The following is a 22342-nucleotide window of genomic DNA, read 5'->3' on the forward strand; positions in this document are numbered from 1 at the left end:
AAGAACTAAATAGACATTTCTCCAAAGAAGACATACAGATGGCTAACAAACACATGAAAAGGTGCTCAACATCACTCATTATCAGAGAAATGCAAATCAAAACCACTATGAGGTACCATTTCACGCCAGTCAGAATGGCTGTGATCCAAAAGTCTACAAACAATAAATTCTGGAGAGGGTGTGGAGAAAAGGGAACCCTCTTACACTGTTGGTGGGAATGCAAAGTAGTACAGCCACTATGGAGAACAGTGTGGAGATTCCTTAAAAAACTGGAATAGAACTGCCTTATGATCCAGCAATCCCACTGCTGGGCATACACACTGAGGAAACCAGAAGGGAAAGAGACACGTGTACCCCAATGTTCATCACAGTACTGTTTATAATAGCCAGGACATGGAAGCAACCTAGATGTCCATCAGCAGATGAATGGATAAGACAGCTGTGGTACATATACACAATGGAGTATTACTCAGCCATTAAAAAGAATACATTTGAATCAGTTCTAATGAGGTGGATGAAACTGGAGCCTATTATACAGAGTGAAGTAAGCCAGAAGGAAAAACACCAATACAGTATACTAACGCATATATATGGAATTTAGAAAGATGGTAACAATAACCCTGTGTACGAGACAGCAAAAGAGACACTGATGTATAGAACAGTCTTTTGGACACTGTGGGAGAGGGAGAGGGTGGGATGATTTGGGAGAATGGCATTGAAATATGTATAATATCATATATGAAACGAGTTGCCAGTCCAGGTTCGATGCACGATACTGGATGCTTGGGGCTGGAGTACTGGGACGACCCAGAGGGATGGTATGGGGAGGGAGGAGGGAGGAGGGTTCAGGATGGGGAACACATCCTGTGGCAGATTCATTTCAATATTTGGCAAAACCAATACAATATTGTAAAGTTTAAAAATAAAATAAAATTAAAAAAAAATAAAATATACAAATTTTTGATCAATAGCCCTCCAAAACATGCTTTGTCAACTGTTACTAAATAATATGCATACATTTTGGCTATACAAATTAAAAATGTACAAAATATTACCTAAAAACAAATTTTGTAATTATCTATTTCTACTGTTCTAACATAAATTTAAACACACATTACTTACTCTGAATTCCCACGCATCTTTTAGAAAAGTGCTTTGTCAAACTATAAAAATACCAGCCTACAGTTGTACTTCCCTTTGATGTTTACTATGTCACATAATTCACATAAATTTTACCTTAATACTGCATCGTGCATAGTGTATCTCAGTTAAAGTAGAAAAATGTTTTTAACATAAAATAGTTTAAATCCAGAAATCATTAGAAAAGTAATTTCTTGGTGCCAAATACACCTGTGTATTCATGCCATCGCATTATTAATAAATGCTTTGTAGACTTGTTTTCTCCATGATGCTCTCTGGAAGGTACAAAACTACAGAATTAGCCAACTTCAGATTACATATCCTCTGACCTAAAGGCATAAACACTCAACAGATTGATTAAGATGTGGCAAATAAAAGAGAATACATGATTTCTTCTGAGTTACTATACAAGTTCAAAGAGTTTATCCTTGTTATAGAGAGAATAAGGATAATTCTCCTTGTCTAAGAAGAGTTGTAAAATCTAAGTATACTTTGTAGAAACAATTGAATAAAATGTTACTGAATTTCCTTTTAGCAAAAGATGGGTGCTTATATCCATTATAATTCATCTAAAAGTGATTACCTTGGTGAGCACAGGAAAAGTATGCTGTCTGCTTCAGGCAAGTAGATCATCTGACCCTTGAGCCGTAAGCAGCTGATTTCAGTGCCCGTCAGCTCATCCTCACACTCTGATTTCTCTACATCCAACAACCCTTCCTGGAAAAGGCAAGACACACAGGCAACACGGGCATCTCTCCCAAGAAGGGCACAGGGACCTCATTCCCACCAAACCATAAGGGAGAACAGGAACCCAGGCAGAACGGAAGAGGCCTTTCACCAGAGTCTGCCAGGTAACAACCAGACAACCTGACATCACTGCAGAAATGCAAACTGAACCCACGAAGACAGGAGCTTTGCTACTTTGACATCCTTGTGGAAAGCTTCCGTGACTCATTTCTGATTTTCCATGGAGCAGATGGTAAAGAATCAGTCTGCAATGTGGGAGACCTGGGTTTGATCACTGGGTTAGGAAGATCCCCTGGAGAAGGATATAGCAACCCACTCCACTATTCTTGTCTGAAAAGTCCCATAGAGGAGCCTGGCAGGCTACTGTCCACTGGGGTCACAAACAGATGGATACAACTGAGCAACTAAGCATGACTGGTCCACTGATGTGTGACTGGCCCATCCAGGCAAGGCATTTTCAAAATTCACTTCTGTTCATTTTAATCCATGACTAGAATCCCACTGCTCCTCAGACAACCCCCAATTTAGCACCATTGCTTTTGAAACAGGACTCCCTTCGGGGTCTGGTTTTGCTCTCTCTACACCTTCTGAATCTCACAGAATGTTTTTGTAGCTAATTATCCCTGTGGAACATTTCTAACCTGTAACAAACCTTACTTCCTCATACTGAGTGAAATAACATCTTGATTACCTTGCTTCTCAACACGAAGACTGTATTGATGTGTGAGAGGATTCCATGGAAACTGATGTCAATGTGAGGACGGACCAGGGAGAAGACAGACAGGAGGCTGCAGTTCCCAGGCTGGAGCTAAAATGTAGATGAAAAGAAAAGGGGACTTAATTAGCACTTTGGTGTATTTTAAATTCCTTTCTTTTGCCTAAAAGTGTCAATTGATTTTGAACATTATTTTCAGACAGCAGATAAACAGTGATTATTTGCTCAATGATGAATAAATTAAGTGAAAGCTGATTGTTACTGGAAAGTCATTTTCTCATGAAAACAAGACCACTATTCCTGCAAAATTTCCCCACTGCTCTTGTGATTAAAAGAGAGAGAGAAAAAAAAAGTAGCTGTCCCAGGCAAAGTTGCAGTATGCTCAAACATACTGAGTTTACAGTTATAGCACTTCTGTGATGTTTCAAGCGCTCCATGTTCCCTGACAGATAAACAAAGGTTGAGTGAATCAGTGGCCATGTATAACAGTAGCATTTCTGTGGCCTTTCATCTCAGGCTCCCAGGGAATGTAATCTCCTTTACCTGGGGAAGGACTCTGTAGATGGCGTTGCCACACTGAGTGACCACAAGATCCCTGTCAAATATGATGTGAAAGGGAAAGGCTTTGCAGAACGTATACGGGCTGATGCGTGATTCCTGGGTACCGTTTTCTTCAAATCTGTCAAGATCTTCATAAAAATCCTCTTCTTTTGACTCTTTTTCTTCAATCAAAAATTGAGTATGATCACATTCTTCATTTCTTTGTTGAATAACCTGGATGCCAAAGAGATAAATGGTGTTAACTGTCTGGCATTTCCATTTGGTTACAATATTTAAATACCTAAGAAATTGGTAATGAAAACCACATTTAGAAGGTTAATTTTAAAGATTTAAAATATGCAAATACTATATATGCCTAATATAGAAAACTATATTTGGATACTGACTTAGGAAATTTGAAGGCAATAATTATTCACAGTAAAACTGCAAATCTGGTACGAGTCCCCTAGTGGTCCATGCAGCATCTTCGGTAGAATCTGGAGTAAAGCACCCCCGTCCCCATAGGCTCAGTGTCCCCTCAAGCCAGGCACACACTTACGGTAAATGACATACACATCAGACAGAGCAGTACTGTTTAATATGATAAAAAATGCTGTGTGGAAACAGAGGAAAACTAAATGATAGAAATACATATCTTAAAATATATGTGATGTCTTTTATATCTATCAACTGGCAAGTATATAAAACTGCAGTGCCATATTAGGTAGGACACAGTAAAAAAGAGTCATTTCATACATCACTAATGGAAGGGTAGTTTGATTAATCTTTCTGAAGGATAGATTGACAATATGCATAAAAATCCCCCTCCTCAAATTATATTCTTTGATTTAATTCTAAGTCTATAAGTTTATTTTATGGGAGTAATCCTGATTATGAGTGAAACTCTCTTATTTAAAAAATAACGCTCTCTCTCTCTCCTGCGTGCTGGGGTGCTCTTCTCTTCGCGTCTTTGGGTCAATGTGCCCTCACGCCTCAAAGATGGATTTCCTGCTATCTTCTAAATAAAATAGAGGTGTAACACTGATTTGTCTAAGAGCTATAACAGGGTCCGTTCGAGACCTGAGAGCTATAACACGGTCTGTCCAAGACCCGAGAGCTGTGACACATCGAGTGGGGCTTTAATGTCCGTCACTCCAAATCTTTGTTGTGACGAGACAAAAACCGAGGAGCATACACTTGCGTGACATCTATGGTGCCGTGACTCAGATTTAACCTGGCGGAAACAACCTCCGCGCAGAAGAGGCCAAGCACAGCAGGAGCCCAACTCAGTGAAGCTCCCTCAGTAGAAGCAGAACGTGAAGAAAACCCAGTGCAGGGGAAGGCCCATCGTGTTGGAAACTGGGACAGCAAAAAATGAACTCAGCAGAAAGCTCACGTGGCTCAGTCTCATATTCCCGAAGACCTCCAGTTAAGGTCAACAAGCTACAACATGCAGTGCCAGTTCAACAAAGAAATAAAACTACAGCCGGCCACGGAAACTATCACTCACCCTTAGATGGACACCGCTATAAGGACTCTGAGGCATAAGACTAGCAAGAGGGGGAGGCCCAATACCCCTCGCCATCCCAGTTCAGCAGGAAGTAACCAGAGAGACCTCGATGCCCCTATTCCCAAAGAATTAGGCCTCCCATCTCTTGAGGGGGGAATGTTAGGTAGTTAGAATAAGGAAAAGGAGTCCAAAATGGCGGTGTCTAAAAGACAAGGAAGAGAAAAGCCCGCGAAAATAGAACAGAGGAAGGTCAAAGGGAGGTCCGAGGACCGGAGTGAGGACTTCAGGTAGAACAGCACTCCTGACTAAGCCCAATTTGCATAGGGCAGGCCCAGGGGGAAGAAAGAAACGTGTAAAAAGAGGAGCCAAAGAGCTCTCACTCTCTCTCCTGCGCGCTAGGGTGCTCTTCTCTTTGCATCTTTGGATCAATGTGCCCTCACGCCTCAAACATGGATTTCCTGCTGTCTTCTAAATAAAATAGAGCTGTAAGATGGTCCATTAGGACCTGAGAACCATAACATGGTCTGTCCAAGACCCAAGAGCTGTGACACACGGTGGGGGCTTTAATGGTCATCACTCCAAATCTTTGTTGTGACAAGACAAAAACCAAGGAGCATACACTTGCATGATACTTGTATTCATGAGCAATTTTAGAATTGCTGAGTTAAATTGCATGCTGTATTCTTTTTGTTCTAATAACATCACAGCAAGAAAAGATATTATAAATATTATAACCGCCAAAAACTTTTAATAGTATACATTGATATGTAAGACTCTGTGTGTGTGTTGTGTGAGTGTGTGTGTTTCTTTATCAGAAAAGTAATGGGATTGTTTGTTCTTTCATAAGAAAATGTATTTCTAAGTAGTTAAAACTAATTCTAAACATTCAATGCAAAAAAGCAAAAAAGCTGTCTGGGGAGGCCTTAAAAATAGCTGTGAAAAGAAGAGAAGCAAAAAGCAAAGGAGAAAAGGAAACATATAAACATCTGAATGCAGAGTTCCAAAGAATAGCAAGAAGAGGTAAGAAAGCCTTCCTCAGTGATCAATGCAAAGAAATAGAGGAAAACAACAGAATGGGAAAGACTAGAGATCTCTTCAAGAAACTTAGAGATACCAAGGGAACATTTCATGCAAAGATGGGCTCGATAAAGAACAGAAATGGTATGGACCTAACAGAAGCAGAAGATATTAAGAAGAGGTGGCAAGAATACACAGAAAAACTGTACAAAAAAGATCTTCACGACCCAGATAATCATGATGGTATGATCACTCACCTAGAGCCAGACATCATGGAATGTGAAGTCAAGTGGGCCTTAGAAAGCATCACTACAAACAAAGCTAGTGGAGGTGATGGAATTCCAGTTGAGCTATTTCAAATCCTGAAAGATGATGCTGTGAAAGTGCTACTCTCAATTTGCCAGCAAATTTGGAAAACTCAGCAGTGGCCACAGGACTGGAAAAGGTCAGTTTTCATTTCAATCCCAAAGAAAGGCAATGCCAAAGAATGCTCAAACTACCGCACAATTGCACTCATCTCACACGCTAGTAAAGTAACGCTCAAAATTCTCCAAGCCAGGCTTCAGCAATACATGAACAGTGAACTTCCAGATGTTCAAGCTGGTTTTACAAAAGGCAGAGAAACCAGAGACCAAATTGCCAACATCTGCTGGATCATCGAAAAAGCAAGAGAGTTCCAGAAAAACATCTATTTCTGCTTTATTGACTATGACAAAGCCTTTGACTTTGTGGATCACAATAAACTGTGGAAAATCCTGAAAGATATGGGAATACCAGACCACCTGACCTACCTTTTGAGAAACCTGTATGCAGGTCAGGAAGCAACAGTTAGAACTGGACATGGAACAACAGACTGGTTCCGAATAGGAGAAGGAGTACAGCAAGGCTGTATATTGGCACCCTGCTTATTTAACTTCTATGCAGAGTTCATCATGAGAAACGCTGGGCTGGAAGAAGCACAAGCTGGAATCAAGATTGCCGGGAGAAATCTCAATAACCTCAGATATGCAGATGACACCACCCTTATGGCAGAAAGTGAAGAGGAACTAAAAAGCCTCTTGATGAAAGTGAAAAAGGAGAGTGAAAAAGTTGGCTTAAAACTCAACATTCAGAAAACTAAGATCATAGCATCTGGTCCCATTACTTCATGGGAAATAAATGGGGAACAGTGGAAACAGTGTCAGACTTTATTTTTTTGGGCTCCAAAATCACTGCAGATGGTGACTGCAGCCATGAAATTAAAAGACGCTTACTCCTTGGAAGAAAAGTTATGACCAATCTGGATAGCACATTGAAAAGCAGAGACATTACTTTGCCAACAAAGGTCCATCTAGTCAAGACTATGGTTTTCCCAGTGGTCATGTATGGATGTGAGAGTTGGACTGTGAAGAAGGCTGAGCGCCGAAGAATTGATGCTTTTGAACTGTGGTGTTGGAGAAGACTCTTGAGAGTCCCTTGGACTGCAAGGAGATCCAACCAGTCCATTCTGAAGGAGATCAGCCCTGGGATTTCTTTGGAAGGAATGATGTTAAAGCTGAAACTCCAGTACTTTGGCCACCTCATGTGACGAGTTGACTCATTGGAAAAGACTCTGATGCAGGGAGGGATTGGGGGCAGGAGGAGAAGGGGACGACAGAGGATGAGATGGCTGGATGGCATCACTGACTCAATGGACATGAGTCTGAGTGAACTCTGGGAGTCGGTGATGGACAGGGAGGCCTGGCATGCTGCGATTCATGGGGTCGCAAAGAGTCAGACACGACTGAGCAACTGAACTGAACTGAACTGAAACATTCAAATACTGTATTTGGTACTTGTGATTATAAACTTGAACACCAGTATATAGTTCCAAACATACATCTTTAAAGTAGTATTGAAATCAACTCTGAAGTAAATTTGCAATGGTGAACCAATTTTGCAAATAAGATCTGTGGCTCAAACGAGTAAAGTATCAACAAATTCAATAAAGTAAATATAATTTGATTTTTAAAAACTACATTTCTAAATATTATTCGTAAGCGAATACATGCTTAAGGTATAAAAAAGACTTTTTCTTTTGAGTTTAAGAAACTGCAACCAACATGTCCTCTTAAAAAGGGAAAAACATATCTCGAGTTGCAGCCAGATCAAAATGGGAGGCAGTTGGGAGAGTATTTCTTCAGTTGCAGCTAAATAAGGGCAAAGCACTGCTCCTTTCCCCCTTTTTCCTTAGTTCACTGCACCAAACTCTGGCACTGAGGAACAAATAGCAATTAATATGGACTCTTGTATACATATTCCCACATATTGTTTCACGGTGAAATCAGGGTATTACTATCAAAACTTCCACACCAATCTACACTGGTTAAAGATCAGTATTCTCATTTACAATGGGAAAATTTTGCCTCAACAAGACTCATTCCCTAAAGTCTCCAAAGCAACACAAAGCAATCTAAAAATTTTGATGTTTTACTCTTTCCATTTCAGCTAGAAGAACTGAACTATATGCAAGCCAAGTTTACGAATTCCTCAATTCTACTCTTCTGCTTTGCTTAAATTTGCAAGACAGCTTTTCTGATTATATTTGTAACCTCTCCTTCATTTATCACTTCATGACATGGTCTACTATTTCTTAAGTAGTTAAATTATCTGGTAGCTCCAGACTTATGAGACTTACAGACTTAAGCATACCTCAGGATGGTGGATGAACCTAGAACCTATTATACCGAGTGAAGTGAGTCAGAAAGAGAAAGATAAATACCATATTGAACACATATATACGGAATCTAGAAAGATGGTACTGAAGAATTTATTTACAGGGCAACCATGGGAGAAACATACATAGGGAATAGACTTATGGACATGGGGAGAGGGGAGGAGAGGGTGAGGTGTATGGCAAGAGTAACATGGAAACTTGCATTACCATATGTAAAATAGATAGCCAATGGGAATTTGCTGTACGGCTCAGGAAACTCAAACAGGGGCTCTGTATCAACCTAGAGGGTTGGGATGGGGAGGGAGATGGGAGGGAGTTTCAAAAGGGAGAGGATATATGTATACCTATGGCTGATTCATGTTGAGGTTTGACAGAAAACAGCAAAATTCTGTAAAGCAATTACCCTTCAATAAAAAATAAATTAAAAAAAGAATACCTCAGGAAATTAAAACATTGCCCTTGAAAAAACTAAATACACCAAATATAAATACCAAATACAAATATTTCAGACACCTATTTTGGAGTACTTGAATCAATGAACAACCCATATTGTATAAAGTGTCTATAAGTGATTACCACGATTAAGTAAAAACTTGAATTGTATATAGAGTGCTTCTGCTGTCAACCTCCCAAGCAAAGACTCTAATCACCATGGGAATTGCAGTTTCCAAGTGTGCAACAGTTAATGTTTCTTTCCTGAAGTTTCTATGTACCTGCTTCTTGCTCAACTTGGCTAAGTAATTAACAAACCAAGAGCAGACCAGTGTTTACAACCCCCTTGAAACAGGCTCCCTCACTCGAGATGAGGTGTTAGTTTGGTGTTAGAATCCGAAGTTGGAAATGAAACGCATATTGAATTTTAAATGATTTCCAGTGAGATTCCTAATCATGCATGAATTTCAATCCTTTACCTAAGTTTTTAATTTTTAAATGTCTCTGGATTTGATAACATCATGTTCCACATTTCCCACTTTCTAGTAGTAGAAAAACAAAGAATGCACCTGGGGATCATGTCAGAATTAACAGAAACTCCAGAAAAGGAAAAAAAACTGAAATGTAATGCAACGTTACTAGATTAAATATGCAGGATGCTTTCCTAATATAATCAACCTAAATGTTACAAGTTTTATTTCTGTAATACTATACTTAAAGTTTGGGCTTCCCACACATGTTAGAATGTAACTGTATATGTAGGAAAGTACACTGCCTATTAGATTTTCCATAAAGAAAGAATGACAGTTTAAAAAAAAAGGTAAGGAAGCTAGAAGAAAGTAGCTGGATTTACTGCATGATGTGTAACAGCCAGTATTATCTTGAACTAATGTACACAGCTCTATGAAAATAGTGTGGAGTAAGCACAGGAAGGATGGCTAGTATTCCAGGAGGTCCTTTTGTGAATAAACACAGAGCACAGGCTTTAAATTGTCAGAGTGTGATGGGGAGGCTTTTCCAAGTAAAAGTCAAGAGAAAGTTAAGAATCAGTCTCAGTGATTTATTCATGCCACTTCTTGCCATCGTTTTGAAACTGTTCGACGGGGCATAGTTGAAAAAGTGAACCTGAAGCCTCTACAGGAGATGGAGTCACATTTGTGCTCTGGTGAGACCACCTCTGCAGGAGAACATGACATTTCTCTAAAAAGCAAAAGGCTGGTAGGTTTTGCCTTTTTACTTTGTATTTATGTTTAAAGTTGTACTTGTTCACCCACCAGTGTTTATAAAATCCTATATTTGGGATGCTTTTTCTATAATAAAATGTTACCATTTGTGAAAAAACTAAACAGTAATAGGGCACCCCTCTCCCCACTTTTGTCAAATTTAGGGCCGCTAAAAAATGGCTCTTGTGTTTAAATATGAAGACACACAAAACACAGCTGCCTGGAAGCAGCTCTCTGGGTCAGAAATATGGAAAAACAATGGCTCCTTTTACTGCACAGTTATTGTATCAATACCTTAAAACCATCACTCAAAACAGTGGGTATTATCAATAACAAAGCAAGTATGATGTAAAAGCCAGGCTTTTACAAAACAGTCTAATTTTTTTTTTTTAAAAAAGCAAAACTTCTGGCTCACAAAATGAGATATTCTAACCACATCTCAGGGATAGACCCAAAAAAAATCCACAAAGAAGCCATGAACAGTGAAATAATACTTCATATTATTTTAGAATGTGTCCATGGGTTTTAGTATTCTGAAGGCCACGGCTAAGCCAGTCACAAATTCTCCTGCTTCCCAGCAAGTGTGACTCCCAGGAAATGCAAATTAAATTTATCATTGCCTTAAGCAATGTATAAATGGAAAGAAAAATCTGCTCCCACAAGGAAAACTCTCCTGTATCATGCATTCCAAGGCCAAGCATAGAAGATCGCCAGTGTCACCACTGTTATGGCTAATCTATACCTCTGCTGAGGTCCACTAACAGCGATGTCCAAGGGCAAACTGGGAGCCTTTCTAACACCACATGTCACCTGTGTTCAGAGGAGCCCCCCTTATTGCCCATTACCTTCATGTCAATTTCAGTGCCATGTATCTGCTGAGCTACTGTCTTGATGATTCCGATGACAATATCCTGCAGCCCTTCTCTCTCTGAGTAGTAGTGCAGGATGAGTCCTTTGCCCTTGTCCGCATCAGTGCACCGGAAGGAAGGTGCCCGCATGCCTGGGTAGATGGTAGCAAGGTGGTCGTGCAGAGCATCAAGGTTCTGCAGGGAAGAGCACACGGTGATGAGTAAATCCTGCTTCTGAGCGACAGTCACTCTCAGGAGAGCAAGCAGAGAGAGCAGACAGACTCAGAGCTGAGTCTGGGGGCAGATGGACGGGTCACATGAATGCTCCCAGAGCACACCCTTCCCTGGATGCATCCTGACAAGGCCAGAACCCAGACAGCCTGAAACTAAGGTAATGCAATTAAGCAAAGCATCTGTGTGAATGAATGAAGAAGATGGGGTACATATGTACAATGGAATACTACTCAGCCTTTGTAGTAACATGGACGGACATAGAGATGGTCACACTAACTGAAGTAAGATATACAGAAAGACAAATATATGATTTCACTTAAATGTGGAATCCAATCTATGTCACAAACTAACTTATCTACAAAACAAAAACAGACATGGAGACGTAGAGAAGAGACCTAGAGAACAGATTTGTGGTTAACAAGGGGGAAGTGAGTGGGGGAGAGATGAATGGGGAATTTGGGATTAGCAGATGCAAATTATTATATACAGAATGGATAACCAACAAAGTGCTACTATATAACAGCACAGGGAACTATGTTCAATATCCTGTGATAAACCATAATGAAAAAGAATATGAAAAAGAACATATATATATGTATAACAGAATCACTTTGCCGTGCAGCAGAAATTAACACATTGTGAATCAACTATACTTCAATAAAGTAGATTTTAAAAAAAGAAAAACATCTTGATTGTTACAGTAGAAATATTTTAAGGAAGGGTAAACAAACAAGGGGATATAAAAGGATGCCTGAAGCAGAAAAAAGAAACACAATTATGAGCTAAAGCAAAGATATGCATATTTACAGGAGTTTGAGCAGCTGTATATTTATGTTATGATAAATAGTATAGAATTCCCAAAGTGATCACATATTACCATTTGTTTCTCTAACAACACTAAACCTTAACTATTAATTCAAAAAACTATATCAGAATTATAAACATATGAAAATGTTAGTATATTCATTTGTGAAATAATATTTTAGTAATTAAAATCACTTTGGAAATTAAATCAGTCTAATTTCTTCAGAGTTTCCAATCAAAGTACAGCCTCACAGCGAACCTGTGAAACTGAACCTTTCAGAACTGAAGTCTTGGAAAACTAATAAGTTTGCAAATAAATATTTTCTGTTCTTATAGCTTTGTGATTAATTCAGAACATACCAAATTCCCATTATCTAGTATCACCCTCTAATATTAAAAAAAAAAACAGATTTGTTTAAAGATCACCAGAAGAAATGATGCAAACGATACTTCTGATTTGGCTTTTCAGCACATTTGTAACTTCTTTGTGTGTGTGTGTGTATGTGCTACACATATATAGTAGACACACACACAGCACAGCACAGTGTTGGGAGTCACGGGGAAGGTGGCTTTAGAATCAAGCAGACTTGGATTTAAATCTTGCCCCTGTCATCTCAGTAGTCATGTACAGATGTGCGTGTTGAACCATAAAGAAGGCCGAGTGCCGAAGAATTGATGCTTTTGAACTTTGGTACTGGAGAAGACTCTTGAGATTCCCTTGGACTGCAAGGAGATCAAACCAGTCAATCCTAAAGGAAATCAACCCTGAGCATTCATTGGAAGGACTGATGCTGAAGCTGAAGCTCCAATACTTCAGCCACCTGATGTGAAGAGCTGCCTCACTGGAAAAGACCCTAATGCTGGGAAAGAGTGAGGGCAGGAAGAGAAGGAGGCAACAGAGGATGAGATGGTTGGATGGCATCATCCAGTCAATGGAGATGAGTTTGAGCAAACTCTGGGAGATAGTGAAGGATAGGGAAGCCTGGCGTGCTGCAGTCCATGGAGTCGCAGAGTCGGACACGACTGAGCGACTGAACAAGTGTCAGCTCATGATAATGTGGCCAATTTACCACTTGATTTCCTCTGATAAAATAGAAATAACTAAAATGATGTGGATAAAACATTAGCACACTCAGGTGTAGTAGGCAAAATAATGTTGGCCCAAAGATTTCCAGACCTAGTCTCTTTGGATACATTACCTCATGTGGCAAAGTGGGGTTGGGAAGTTGGAAAAATTATCCTGGATTACCAGGGTGGACCCAGCCTAATCCCATGAGTGACTGAGTCTTAGATGCCAAGAACATTTCCTGGTTACAAGGAGAGATGAAAGCTGAGAAGGAAGCAGGACTTGAGATGCAGGACACCCTGTGCAGGGCCTTGGGGGGGTGGCGCCCTGGGGCCCTACTCAGCCCCCTGTGACAGCCAGTAAGAAAACTGGTCCGCGGGTCTATGTGTGGTTACATGGAGCTGAATTCTGCCAACACCTGAATAAGCAAGGAAATGCCACCCCCCCCACCCCACCGCCGCAGTCCTGCTAGTATCTACATTACAATCCAGGGAGACCCCTTTTAGACTCCCAACCTAGGAAACTATAGGATAATAAATCTGTGTTCTTTTAAACACTTAGGCATGTGGTAATTTGTTACTGTAACAATAAAAAAGCTAATTCACTGATCAAATGGTAATCTGTCAACAACTGGTGGTTATTGCTAAAGAGAATGAGAAAAGCAAATGATCTCAGAATACCAAAGGCCTTAGGAGCACATCTGATACCCCAACAGACTCCTCTCACCTCTGCAAGGGGCCAATTCAGAGGGGAATACGGGGACAGGATTCTATGCTGGGGTCTTTTTGGCAGAAAGCAGCAAGCTGGACCTGTCTTCAGAGTTATTTCCCCTCTGAGTTACAGCTTGAAAATGACTTTTCAATAAGAAATAAAATATCAAATTTTCAGATTTTCTCTTAAAAAGAACAATTTTAAAATGACAAGGCATTTAAAACTAGGATTAAATACAAGAAATAAAAATAAAGAACATATTTGGGAAAAATAATATTTCATATATATTTCACATATAAGTATTACTCAGTATGCAGAGATTTCAAACTCATATTTAAATGGTTTGTAAATTTCATAATAGAGTTGATTTCAGCAAGAAATGTGATACTTAAGTACAATTTTACAATAAAGTTTGTTATGGTGTTCATGGGGCATCCCAGATGGCACTAATGGTAAAGAACCCACCTGCCAACGCAGGACAGAAGAGATTCAGGTTTGATCCCTGGGTGGGGAAGATCCCCTGGAGGAGGGCATGGCAACCCACTGCAGTATTCTTACCTGGAGAATCCCATGGACAGAGGAGCCTGATGGGCTACAGTCCATAGGTCACAAAGAGTCAGACGCAACTGCAGCGGCTTAGCATGCATGGTGTTCTTGGGGGGAAAAAAGGAGCACATCTGAAAAGGCAGTGCTGGAAATGGGCTAAAACTGAAGGATGGTTTGCATTCTGAACATTTCAAAGGGGCCAGTTTAGGGAAACAGGATCCAGTAAGACATCAGAAAGGAGGTGGAGCGAGTATGGTACAAGGTGACTCCATCAGGGCACTGCAGCCTGGCCCCTGCCACATGCTCATCCCATCTACTCACTGTATGTGCGCTGTACATGCATCACATGTCCACTGTATAAAGCATGTGTATGCATGTCTTGCAGGGTGTGCGGTGCAGGTGGGGGCAGGGCACAGAGCTAGATCAGATCTGCACGACGCAGTCCCTGACTGTAAGCAGTTCGTGGTTTAAATCACCCAACAATGTTCAGAGTGGCTTTGGGTGCATGAAAGGGAGCAACACCTCAGAGTGAAGCCAGGGTCCAAAGACGCAGAGCACAGGTGAGAGCTGAGGCCTCAGAAACTGGCATTCTGACTCGGATGAACATCTTGTCTCCTCAACTGATGACCCTGGTTTCTTTTTGAAATGCATTCACGCCTAGTGCTAAGATCTTGTTTTCTTCCCTCAATTTACACCTCTTCTAATTAAGCCAGGCCAATTCTTAACTCAAATATCAAGTGGCTCTGACTCCGCCAGAGGCTGCTGTTGCCATGGGAAAGGAACTCCATGTGGCAAGCGCTGAGGATGGTCAGTTTACAGAAGCCTCAAGTCACTTTCGGAGAAGGCAATGGCACCCCACTCCAGTACTCTTGCCTGGAAAATCCCATGGATGGAGGAGCCTGGTAGGCTGCAGTCCATGGGGTCACTGAGTCAGACACAACTGAGCGACTTCACTTTCACTTTTCACTTTCATGCATTGGAGAAGGAAATGGCAACCCACTCCAGTGTTCTTGCCTGGAGAATCCCAGGGACAGGGGAGTCTGGTGGGCTGCCATCTATGGGGTCATGCAGAATTGGACACAACTGAAGCGACTTAGCAGCAGCAGCAGCAGCAGCAGCAGCAAGCCACTTTACTTGGTAAATAACACAGAGGGTTTTCCTATGACGAGTTCTTCCCCTGGGAATCCTTTCCTGGGAAGGGAAGACATGAGGCCTGCTCTTCATAACCCTGTCAGACCCCTCACACCCCTCTGCTGATGCTGCAAAAATCTGGTGAGAAAGGAAATCACCAGAAGGGTTTTATACACATCTCTGTTTCCCACAAAGTCAAAATTCAGCTTGTTGCTGCTAAATTAAACTGTTGTTCTTGTTCCTTAAGAAATTTCCTAATGTAGTCAGGCTCAGGTACTGGATTGTGGCTCATTTTACAGAAAAAAAAATTTTAATGAGTCAAACACTAGCTTGAAATATACATTTTAATTCTTTTCTACTTTTTCTTCTATGAAATATTCAAATACAGTGTATCTTAGGTCAATATGCCCACATCACTTTCACACTTATCTATTTTCATCTTCAGTCATATTACATGTGCACATTTCTATGTGTAGCTAAGCAGACAGCAGGAGGCAGTAACCATGGTACCATTTACTTCCTCTGCATCACTGATGCTAAAGAAAGTGAGAGATGGGCCAGAACAGCCCAGAACTCAGGTCAGGAGTCACACAGGGACTGGCACTGCTCCCTAAATGTAGAGCCATTTTAATTTAAATAATTTAATTACCTAAAGCCTTTTTAATTTAACATTTACTTTAAATAAAGTTATTGATGGTACTGAGGTATTAATAAAAAAACATTACTTAAATTTATCAATTCAAAGCAAGTGGGAAACCAAAGCACAGGAAGTCAAATGTTAATCTTTTAAGTCTTTGTGGTACCAATTCTCCAGAGACAGACTGTTATGTTGAATTTGCTGTTAATTAAATGGACAACTAAAGTGCTTTCTTGGAGCATAAAAGATTTAACACCACTTAATGTAATATTGATTTTCTTTAGATAGTATCTAACCATAAAAATACTCTTGGGATTTCTTTAGTTACAGCTTCCCTTACAGAGTTTTAATCTCCCAAAATAAAAGCTATTACCACTGCCTATTATGAAAAATAGAATTCATGATTAAAAATTAAATTATTTCCAACTGAGTACATTAGTATTGTCAAAAATGTGCTTTCTTCACAGACTCCAACTGCTTGCAGCAACCTCAAAAGTCACAGAAAAGACACTCAAAATAGGTAAGAGAAAACCTTGTCTGTCTACATTTTATAATACCATCCATACAAAGCTAATTATTCATCAACATGGTTGTAGCAATATATTCTGAAGAACAAGAGTTCATATTGAAACTGGTATTCTTTAATTTTTAAATATAATCATGGAGGTGGGTATACAAAGAAAAGAGCTGAATGATAACACATGTGTTTCAGCACAAGTAGATTCCCAGGAAACAGTAAAGCCAACCTCAAATATGCTTTCACATCATTCTTCTTAGCTTTATGATACTCAAAAACAGGACGGGAATAAGAGGAGTTCTGTCCATCTATTTTGCCTCAATATATTAAAATACTGGTCTGAGGTTTTCATTTCATTTCTCTTAATGTTCTGATATAATTTTACCATTTTTTTCTACATGCAAGATGAAAGAACTGTTTCTCAGGAATTCTACTCTAAGTCTCCTAGCTTTGTCATTTATAGAAGAAAAACCAATGCTAGCATCCTAGGAAACAAGTTCTACACCACAGATTTAGGACACAAGAGAGATTACTAGTCCTTTGAGAAATACTCCAGATTCATATTTTTTAATATTTTGGAATGTTCCAAAATAAATGCAAATTTTCTCTTTCTAATATGACAAACATAAGCATTATATATATATATATATATATATATATATATATATATATATACACACACACACACACACACAGAGGAAAGTTTCTGAGAATTAAATACCTCATTCCCCTGCTTTCAGAGTATCTAATTAAAAATTCCTAAATGATGCACATAAATAGGTTGTAGTAAGGACTTGCCTTAAAAGTTTTGAGAAAGAAGATTCTTCAGTCTTCAGAAACCCTTAGGACTTCCCTGGTGGTACAGGGGTTAAGAATCTGCCTGCTAATGCAGGAGGGAGGGTTCATTTAATTCCTGGTCCGGGAAGATTCCACTTGCAACTAAGCCCGTGAGCCACAACTACAGAAGCCCATGAGCCCTACAGAGATTGTGCTGTGTGACAAGAGAAACCACTGCAATGAGAAGCCCACCACCACAACAAAAGAGTAGCCCCCGCTTGCCACAACTAGAGAAAGCCGTCGCAAAACAGCCAAAGATAAAAATAAACAATACTTTTTTTTTTTTAAGAATCCTTATTCTAAGGAGTCCCCTTAGTGGTGGTTAGGCTCAGCCTAGTGGTTAGGATTCCAGGCTTTACCTGCTGTGGCCCTAGGTTGAATCCCTGGTCAGGAAACTGAGATCCACAAGCCAAGCAGCACAGCCCCTCCCAAAATTAATTAATTTTTAAAAATGAATCTTTATTCTAGTGGATGGAGAGAAAGGGAGCCATCTGTGTTATTTGAGAGCGTTACTGAAGTTTATATCAGGAAAAAGCCTTAAAAATCAATCACTGCAAATCTCTCTCTGCTTAAGGAAAGGAATGAGGCACAGGATTTCCTTTCTTTTGATTCCTCACACTTCTGAACAGCAAGCACAACAACAGTATTTACTTGTGAGAGTCACGTACTTTGAAAATCATTTTTCAAGTTTTTAAGAAAGATGTCATGTCAGAATTTTACTGTGAAAAACGGAAATAAGCAGGACCTAGGTAAAGCAGAAACTCACCCCCAATAATGGGAAACGCCAAGGTCAGGGTGTGAGTGGTATGAGGTCAGAATGAGTCAGACTCAATGTTTAATGATACTTTTGTCTTTTCTACTTCAAGCAACTCCTTGAGAAGTAGCTTTCCAACTGAAAAGATACAGAGACTCTTTTCTAAAATAAATAATGTAAAGGTGGCACTAGTGGTAAAGAACTCGCCTGCCGGTACCGGAGATGTAAAAGTCACAGGTTTGATCCCTGGGTCGGGAAGATCCCCTGAAGGAGGGCAAGGCAACCCACTCCAGTATTCATGCCGGGAAAATCCCATGGCACATGGTGGGCTACAGTCCATGGGTTCACAGGGTCTGACATGACTGAATCAACTTAGCACAAGGATTTATTTAAAAAGAAATTATACTTGAGTCACTAAAATTACTTAAATGGCATTTTTAAAACTACCTATTATTACTATCATCTCAAGAGAAATTTTAATTAAAGAAAAAAATGAAAATAGTCATAAAATTACCTGTGTAAACTATTTCACTTTTTTTTACTGCTTCTAAATTCATGTTAAAAAACTTTCATTTATATTCATTTGACTATATTTTGCAAAACTGTGAAAATATATACTTTATTCAAAGAAAAATTCTTAAAATTCTAAAATATTATCTTCCTTTAAAAATTCTAACTTATCAAATTTTAAAATTTCAGGTGCCAACTAAGGAATGTCACTTGCCACCGTATTCTATAAGAATTTAGTCCCTGAGCCCTTGTAGCCGCTGACCTTCAACAACCCCAAGAAAGAAGTCAGGGTGAGGATGAAGAATGAGGGGAACTGCTAGAACAGGCCCTCAGATATTTTCAGGAGGAAATTTTCATGAACCTGGCTTCTTGCATCTTCCACAGTTAGAGAAGCACTAAAAATATTAACTATGATACCTGCTCTTTGTGACCAGCAGCAGCTTTGTACGGAGATGTGTGATTGACTTCATGCCCCTCTCTGCCAACACCACACACACACTGACCTCCACCCTCAGGTCTTTGGGATAGTTTCTCAGAGGTTCCTGAAATGCTGTCTCCCTGGCCATAGTCCTCAGTAAGACACTGATTAAACTCAACTCTTGGCTCTCACATTATGCATTTTCTTCAAGTAGATACAGATTACAGAAATTGGCATTTGTATGTTGAGAAAAGTTCCTTTTGAAATTCAAAAGTTAAAAATAAAATGAATGGTGCATTTTTTTCTAAAAAATATTATAAATAATTTAGGGAAGTATTAGAATTTCACAGCTGTTCAGGAAAAAAACCTCAGCTTTCCCAAAATAACACTCTGCACAAACATTTAAGAATTTTAGATGGGCCATCAATCCCAGATTGCTCCTGGCAGGCTGGCCAAATTACAGTGTTGTCTGTTAGAAGCCAAAACCTGGAGCCAACACAGATTTAAGGAAATCCCATTACAGGCTGAACACAGGCCTTGGCAAAAGACTCTGATATATATGAATTGGGAGAGTGAGTGAAACAGCCTCAAACCCACAGTAAAAGTAGAAGAAGCTGAGGTTTCCAGCTAATGATTAGAGAGTATTGGCTTGTTTTTCTACTGAGATTCCTATGCTATTTAAGCAGGTTCATAATTTAAATCCTAACTGGCCTCTAAGATTATATATGACTCCTTTATTTTTCAGCAGTCAACCTGACAGCCTTCCACGCTTATCTAGGCTTCATTTTATATCTGTAAAATTACTGGGGAGGTAAAGAATATATTACATGATAATAACATAACACCACTGAAAGTGGATCAGTAGCCCAGCTGTGAACTGACTTGGATTCCAGTCCCAGAGGCCATATACAATCTTATCTTTTCAAACCCAGATTAATCAAAGCTCAACTTAATATGTGCACATATGGACACATATTTACTAACACACACACAAAATAAAGGGGAAAATACACAGAATACTGTTCCAATTATCCACATATCAAAGCACCTCAGACTTATTTGCTTAACACAATGATATTATTCTCATGTTTTTATGGGTTATATGGACTCAGTGGGAAGTTCTCAGGGTGGGGTGACATAGAAGTTTGCCATGGAGTCACCATAATGTTCCACCAGGCTGATTCCCAAGATGGGTCACCCAGACACCCGAGGGCTCAGCCAGCAGGACTGCTGCTGTATTGAAGTATCTCATTTCATGGTGGATACCTCTAGGGAACATCCCAAGAGCAAGTGCTTCAAGATACGGAAATTTCAAGAGTTCTTACGAACTAGCCTAGGAAGTATTAAGAATGTTCCTTTTGCTATACTCTTCTGATCAAATAATCACTAAAGTCACCCCAGATCCAAGGGATGGGAGCTCTACCTTGTCACAGGGGACATGGGCGAGCTCTAACTTTTCATGGGGGAGAAGTACAATCATATTACAGCAATTTTGAGAAAAGACAACCTGCAATAATGCAATAGGATATCAAAAGTCAAGGTGACTGTGGATTGGGGTAGAATACCATCAGATTGGACATTCCTTACCAGCATTTAATTGAACTTTCAAATCTGATATATTCTCTGCACTATTTTAATCAATACACTAGAAGTTTCACATAGAAATTTACTACAGAAGCAGCATGAAACCACATTTTATTCCTAATTCAAGAATAAGAAAGTGCCAAAACAGAGAAAAAAATTCTTGTGAAATATAGTCTAAACTTTAAGACAAGAAATCCAGAAAAAAAATCTATAAAATCCAAAAACCTAAATCAAAATGTCTTTCTACTTTTGTTTATCTTTTTATAATAAATCATATTTCTGGTTACTAAATCAGGAAAAGGATAATAATTAATTGCAAGGATTATCTACTTTTATCACAGTCCACAAACTGATGGTTTCATAGAACATTTAGGAAAAATCAATTCCAAATTGTGTAATGTCTAGAGAAGAGTAATTTTCTAAAAAGCTTCTTATAAAAATGCTTCTTATATTTTATTACTTTACCTACTTAGAATTTTTAGCTATTTTTTGTGAAAGTCTTGAGGTAGATTAAAAATAGGTATGATGTAAAAATTCTTAAATTGACTTTGAAAACACAAGGGAGATTGGGTAAACAGAACCAGGAATTTTATATTGGCAGCAAAACCTTTCAAAGGAGAATTGTCCATTATTTAAGCTGTTTAAATTGTCAAAATGTTTAAATACACGAATCAAAGGAAATGACAAAAGCTAAGTGAGAAACAAGTATTTTTCTGGAACTGAACTACAGATACTATCTACACAGCATATCCTTGATTATAAAATTTTTATAAAGGAATAGCGTTATTAACCAGATAAAATAGCCTATTAGTGGCCAAATAAAAAAATATATACATATAACTCAGAATTAACTAATTCCATCATTCAAAGACTCTTTATTGATCGCCTATTATATACTATGCCTGGTACTCAGAAAACATAAAAATTATTTCAAGAAAAGCAAAAAATATGCATTTTAATACAGTAATTCTTAATAATGTATCCAACTGAGAGGCTGGGAGAGACACCCCCAAGGAAGTCCCCCTCAGAAGGATGCAAGTGAACAGAGGTGCCCGGCCCAGGGCATGGCCAGTGGTCTCCCATGTTAGAATTTCAGTAGCTATTTTATTGCTACCTGAAATCATCAGATGGAAATGTCAGGGTAAACATTTTGAAAATTTCAATAGATATAAGTAATGTCAGTTGCATATTAATTAATAAACAGTAATTTGCCACATCCATATGAAAAGGAAATTGGTCTACAGTATGTCTGCTGCTGCTGCTGCTAAGTTGCTTCAGTCGTGTCCGACTCTGTGTGACCCCAGAGACGGCAGCCCACCAGGCTCCCCCATCCCTGGGATTCTCCAGGCAAGAACACTGGAGTGGGTTGCCATTTCCTTCTCCAATGCATGAAAGTGAAAAGTCAAAGTGAAGTCACTCAGTTGTGTCTGACTCTTAGCGATCCCATGGACTGCAGCCTACCAGGCTCCTCCGACCATGAGATTTTCCAGGCAAGAGTACTGGAGTGGGGTGCCATTGCCTTCTCCAAGAGTATGTCTACTCTTCTATATTTCAATCTATAATCAATCTCTTAGTAAAGTTATATAGCCTCACTCAAAATGAATTTGTTTTACCCTTAATAGAATTAATCTTGAGCTATTGGGGTATTTGTTTCCCATTTTTGTATAAACAGCAACTATTCATTTTTAAAATATGTTTTTTCATTCCCAGATAGTATCTGTGATGA

At 39.3% G+C, this 22342-nt stretch overlaps 1 protein-coding gene across 3 annotated transcripts in view; it reads right to left on the reverse strand.

The window, feature by feature from the left end:
- GUCY1B1 (guanylate cyclase 1 soluble subunit beta 1) overlaps window positions 1-22342 on the reverse strand; it is a 62897-nt gene that overhangs the window by 14703 nt on the left and 25852 nt on the right. For all 3 annotated transcript variants that reach the window (XM_070769217.1, XM_070769219.1, XM_070769218.1), the window contains 4 exons: window positions 10865-11062; window positions 3146-3376; window positions 2579-2695; window positions 1724-1857 (listed from right to left, as the gene is read on the reverse strand). In XM_070769217.1, coding sequence (XP_070625318.1) covers window positions 1724-1857; window positions 2579-2695; window positions 3146-3376; window positions 10865-11062 — 680 coding nt within the window. The remainder of the gene's footprint in view (window positions 1-1723; window positions 1858-2578; window positions 2696-3145; window positions 3377-10864; window positions 11063-22342) is intronic.

This window comes from Bos indicus, chromosome 17 (genome assembly GCF_029378745.1).
Source record: "Bos indicus isolate NIAB-ARS_2022 breed Sahiwal x Tharparkar chromosome 17, NIAB-ARS_B.indTharparkar_mat_pri_1.0, whole genome shotgun sequence".
Classification (NCBI taxonomy): domain Eukaryota; kingdom Metazoa; phylum Chordata; class Mammalia; order Artiodactyla; family Bovidae; genus Bos; species Bos indicus.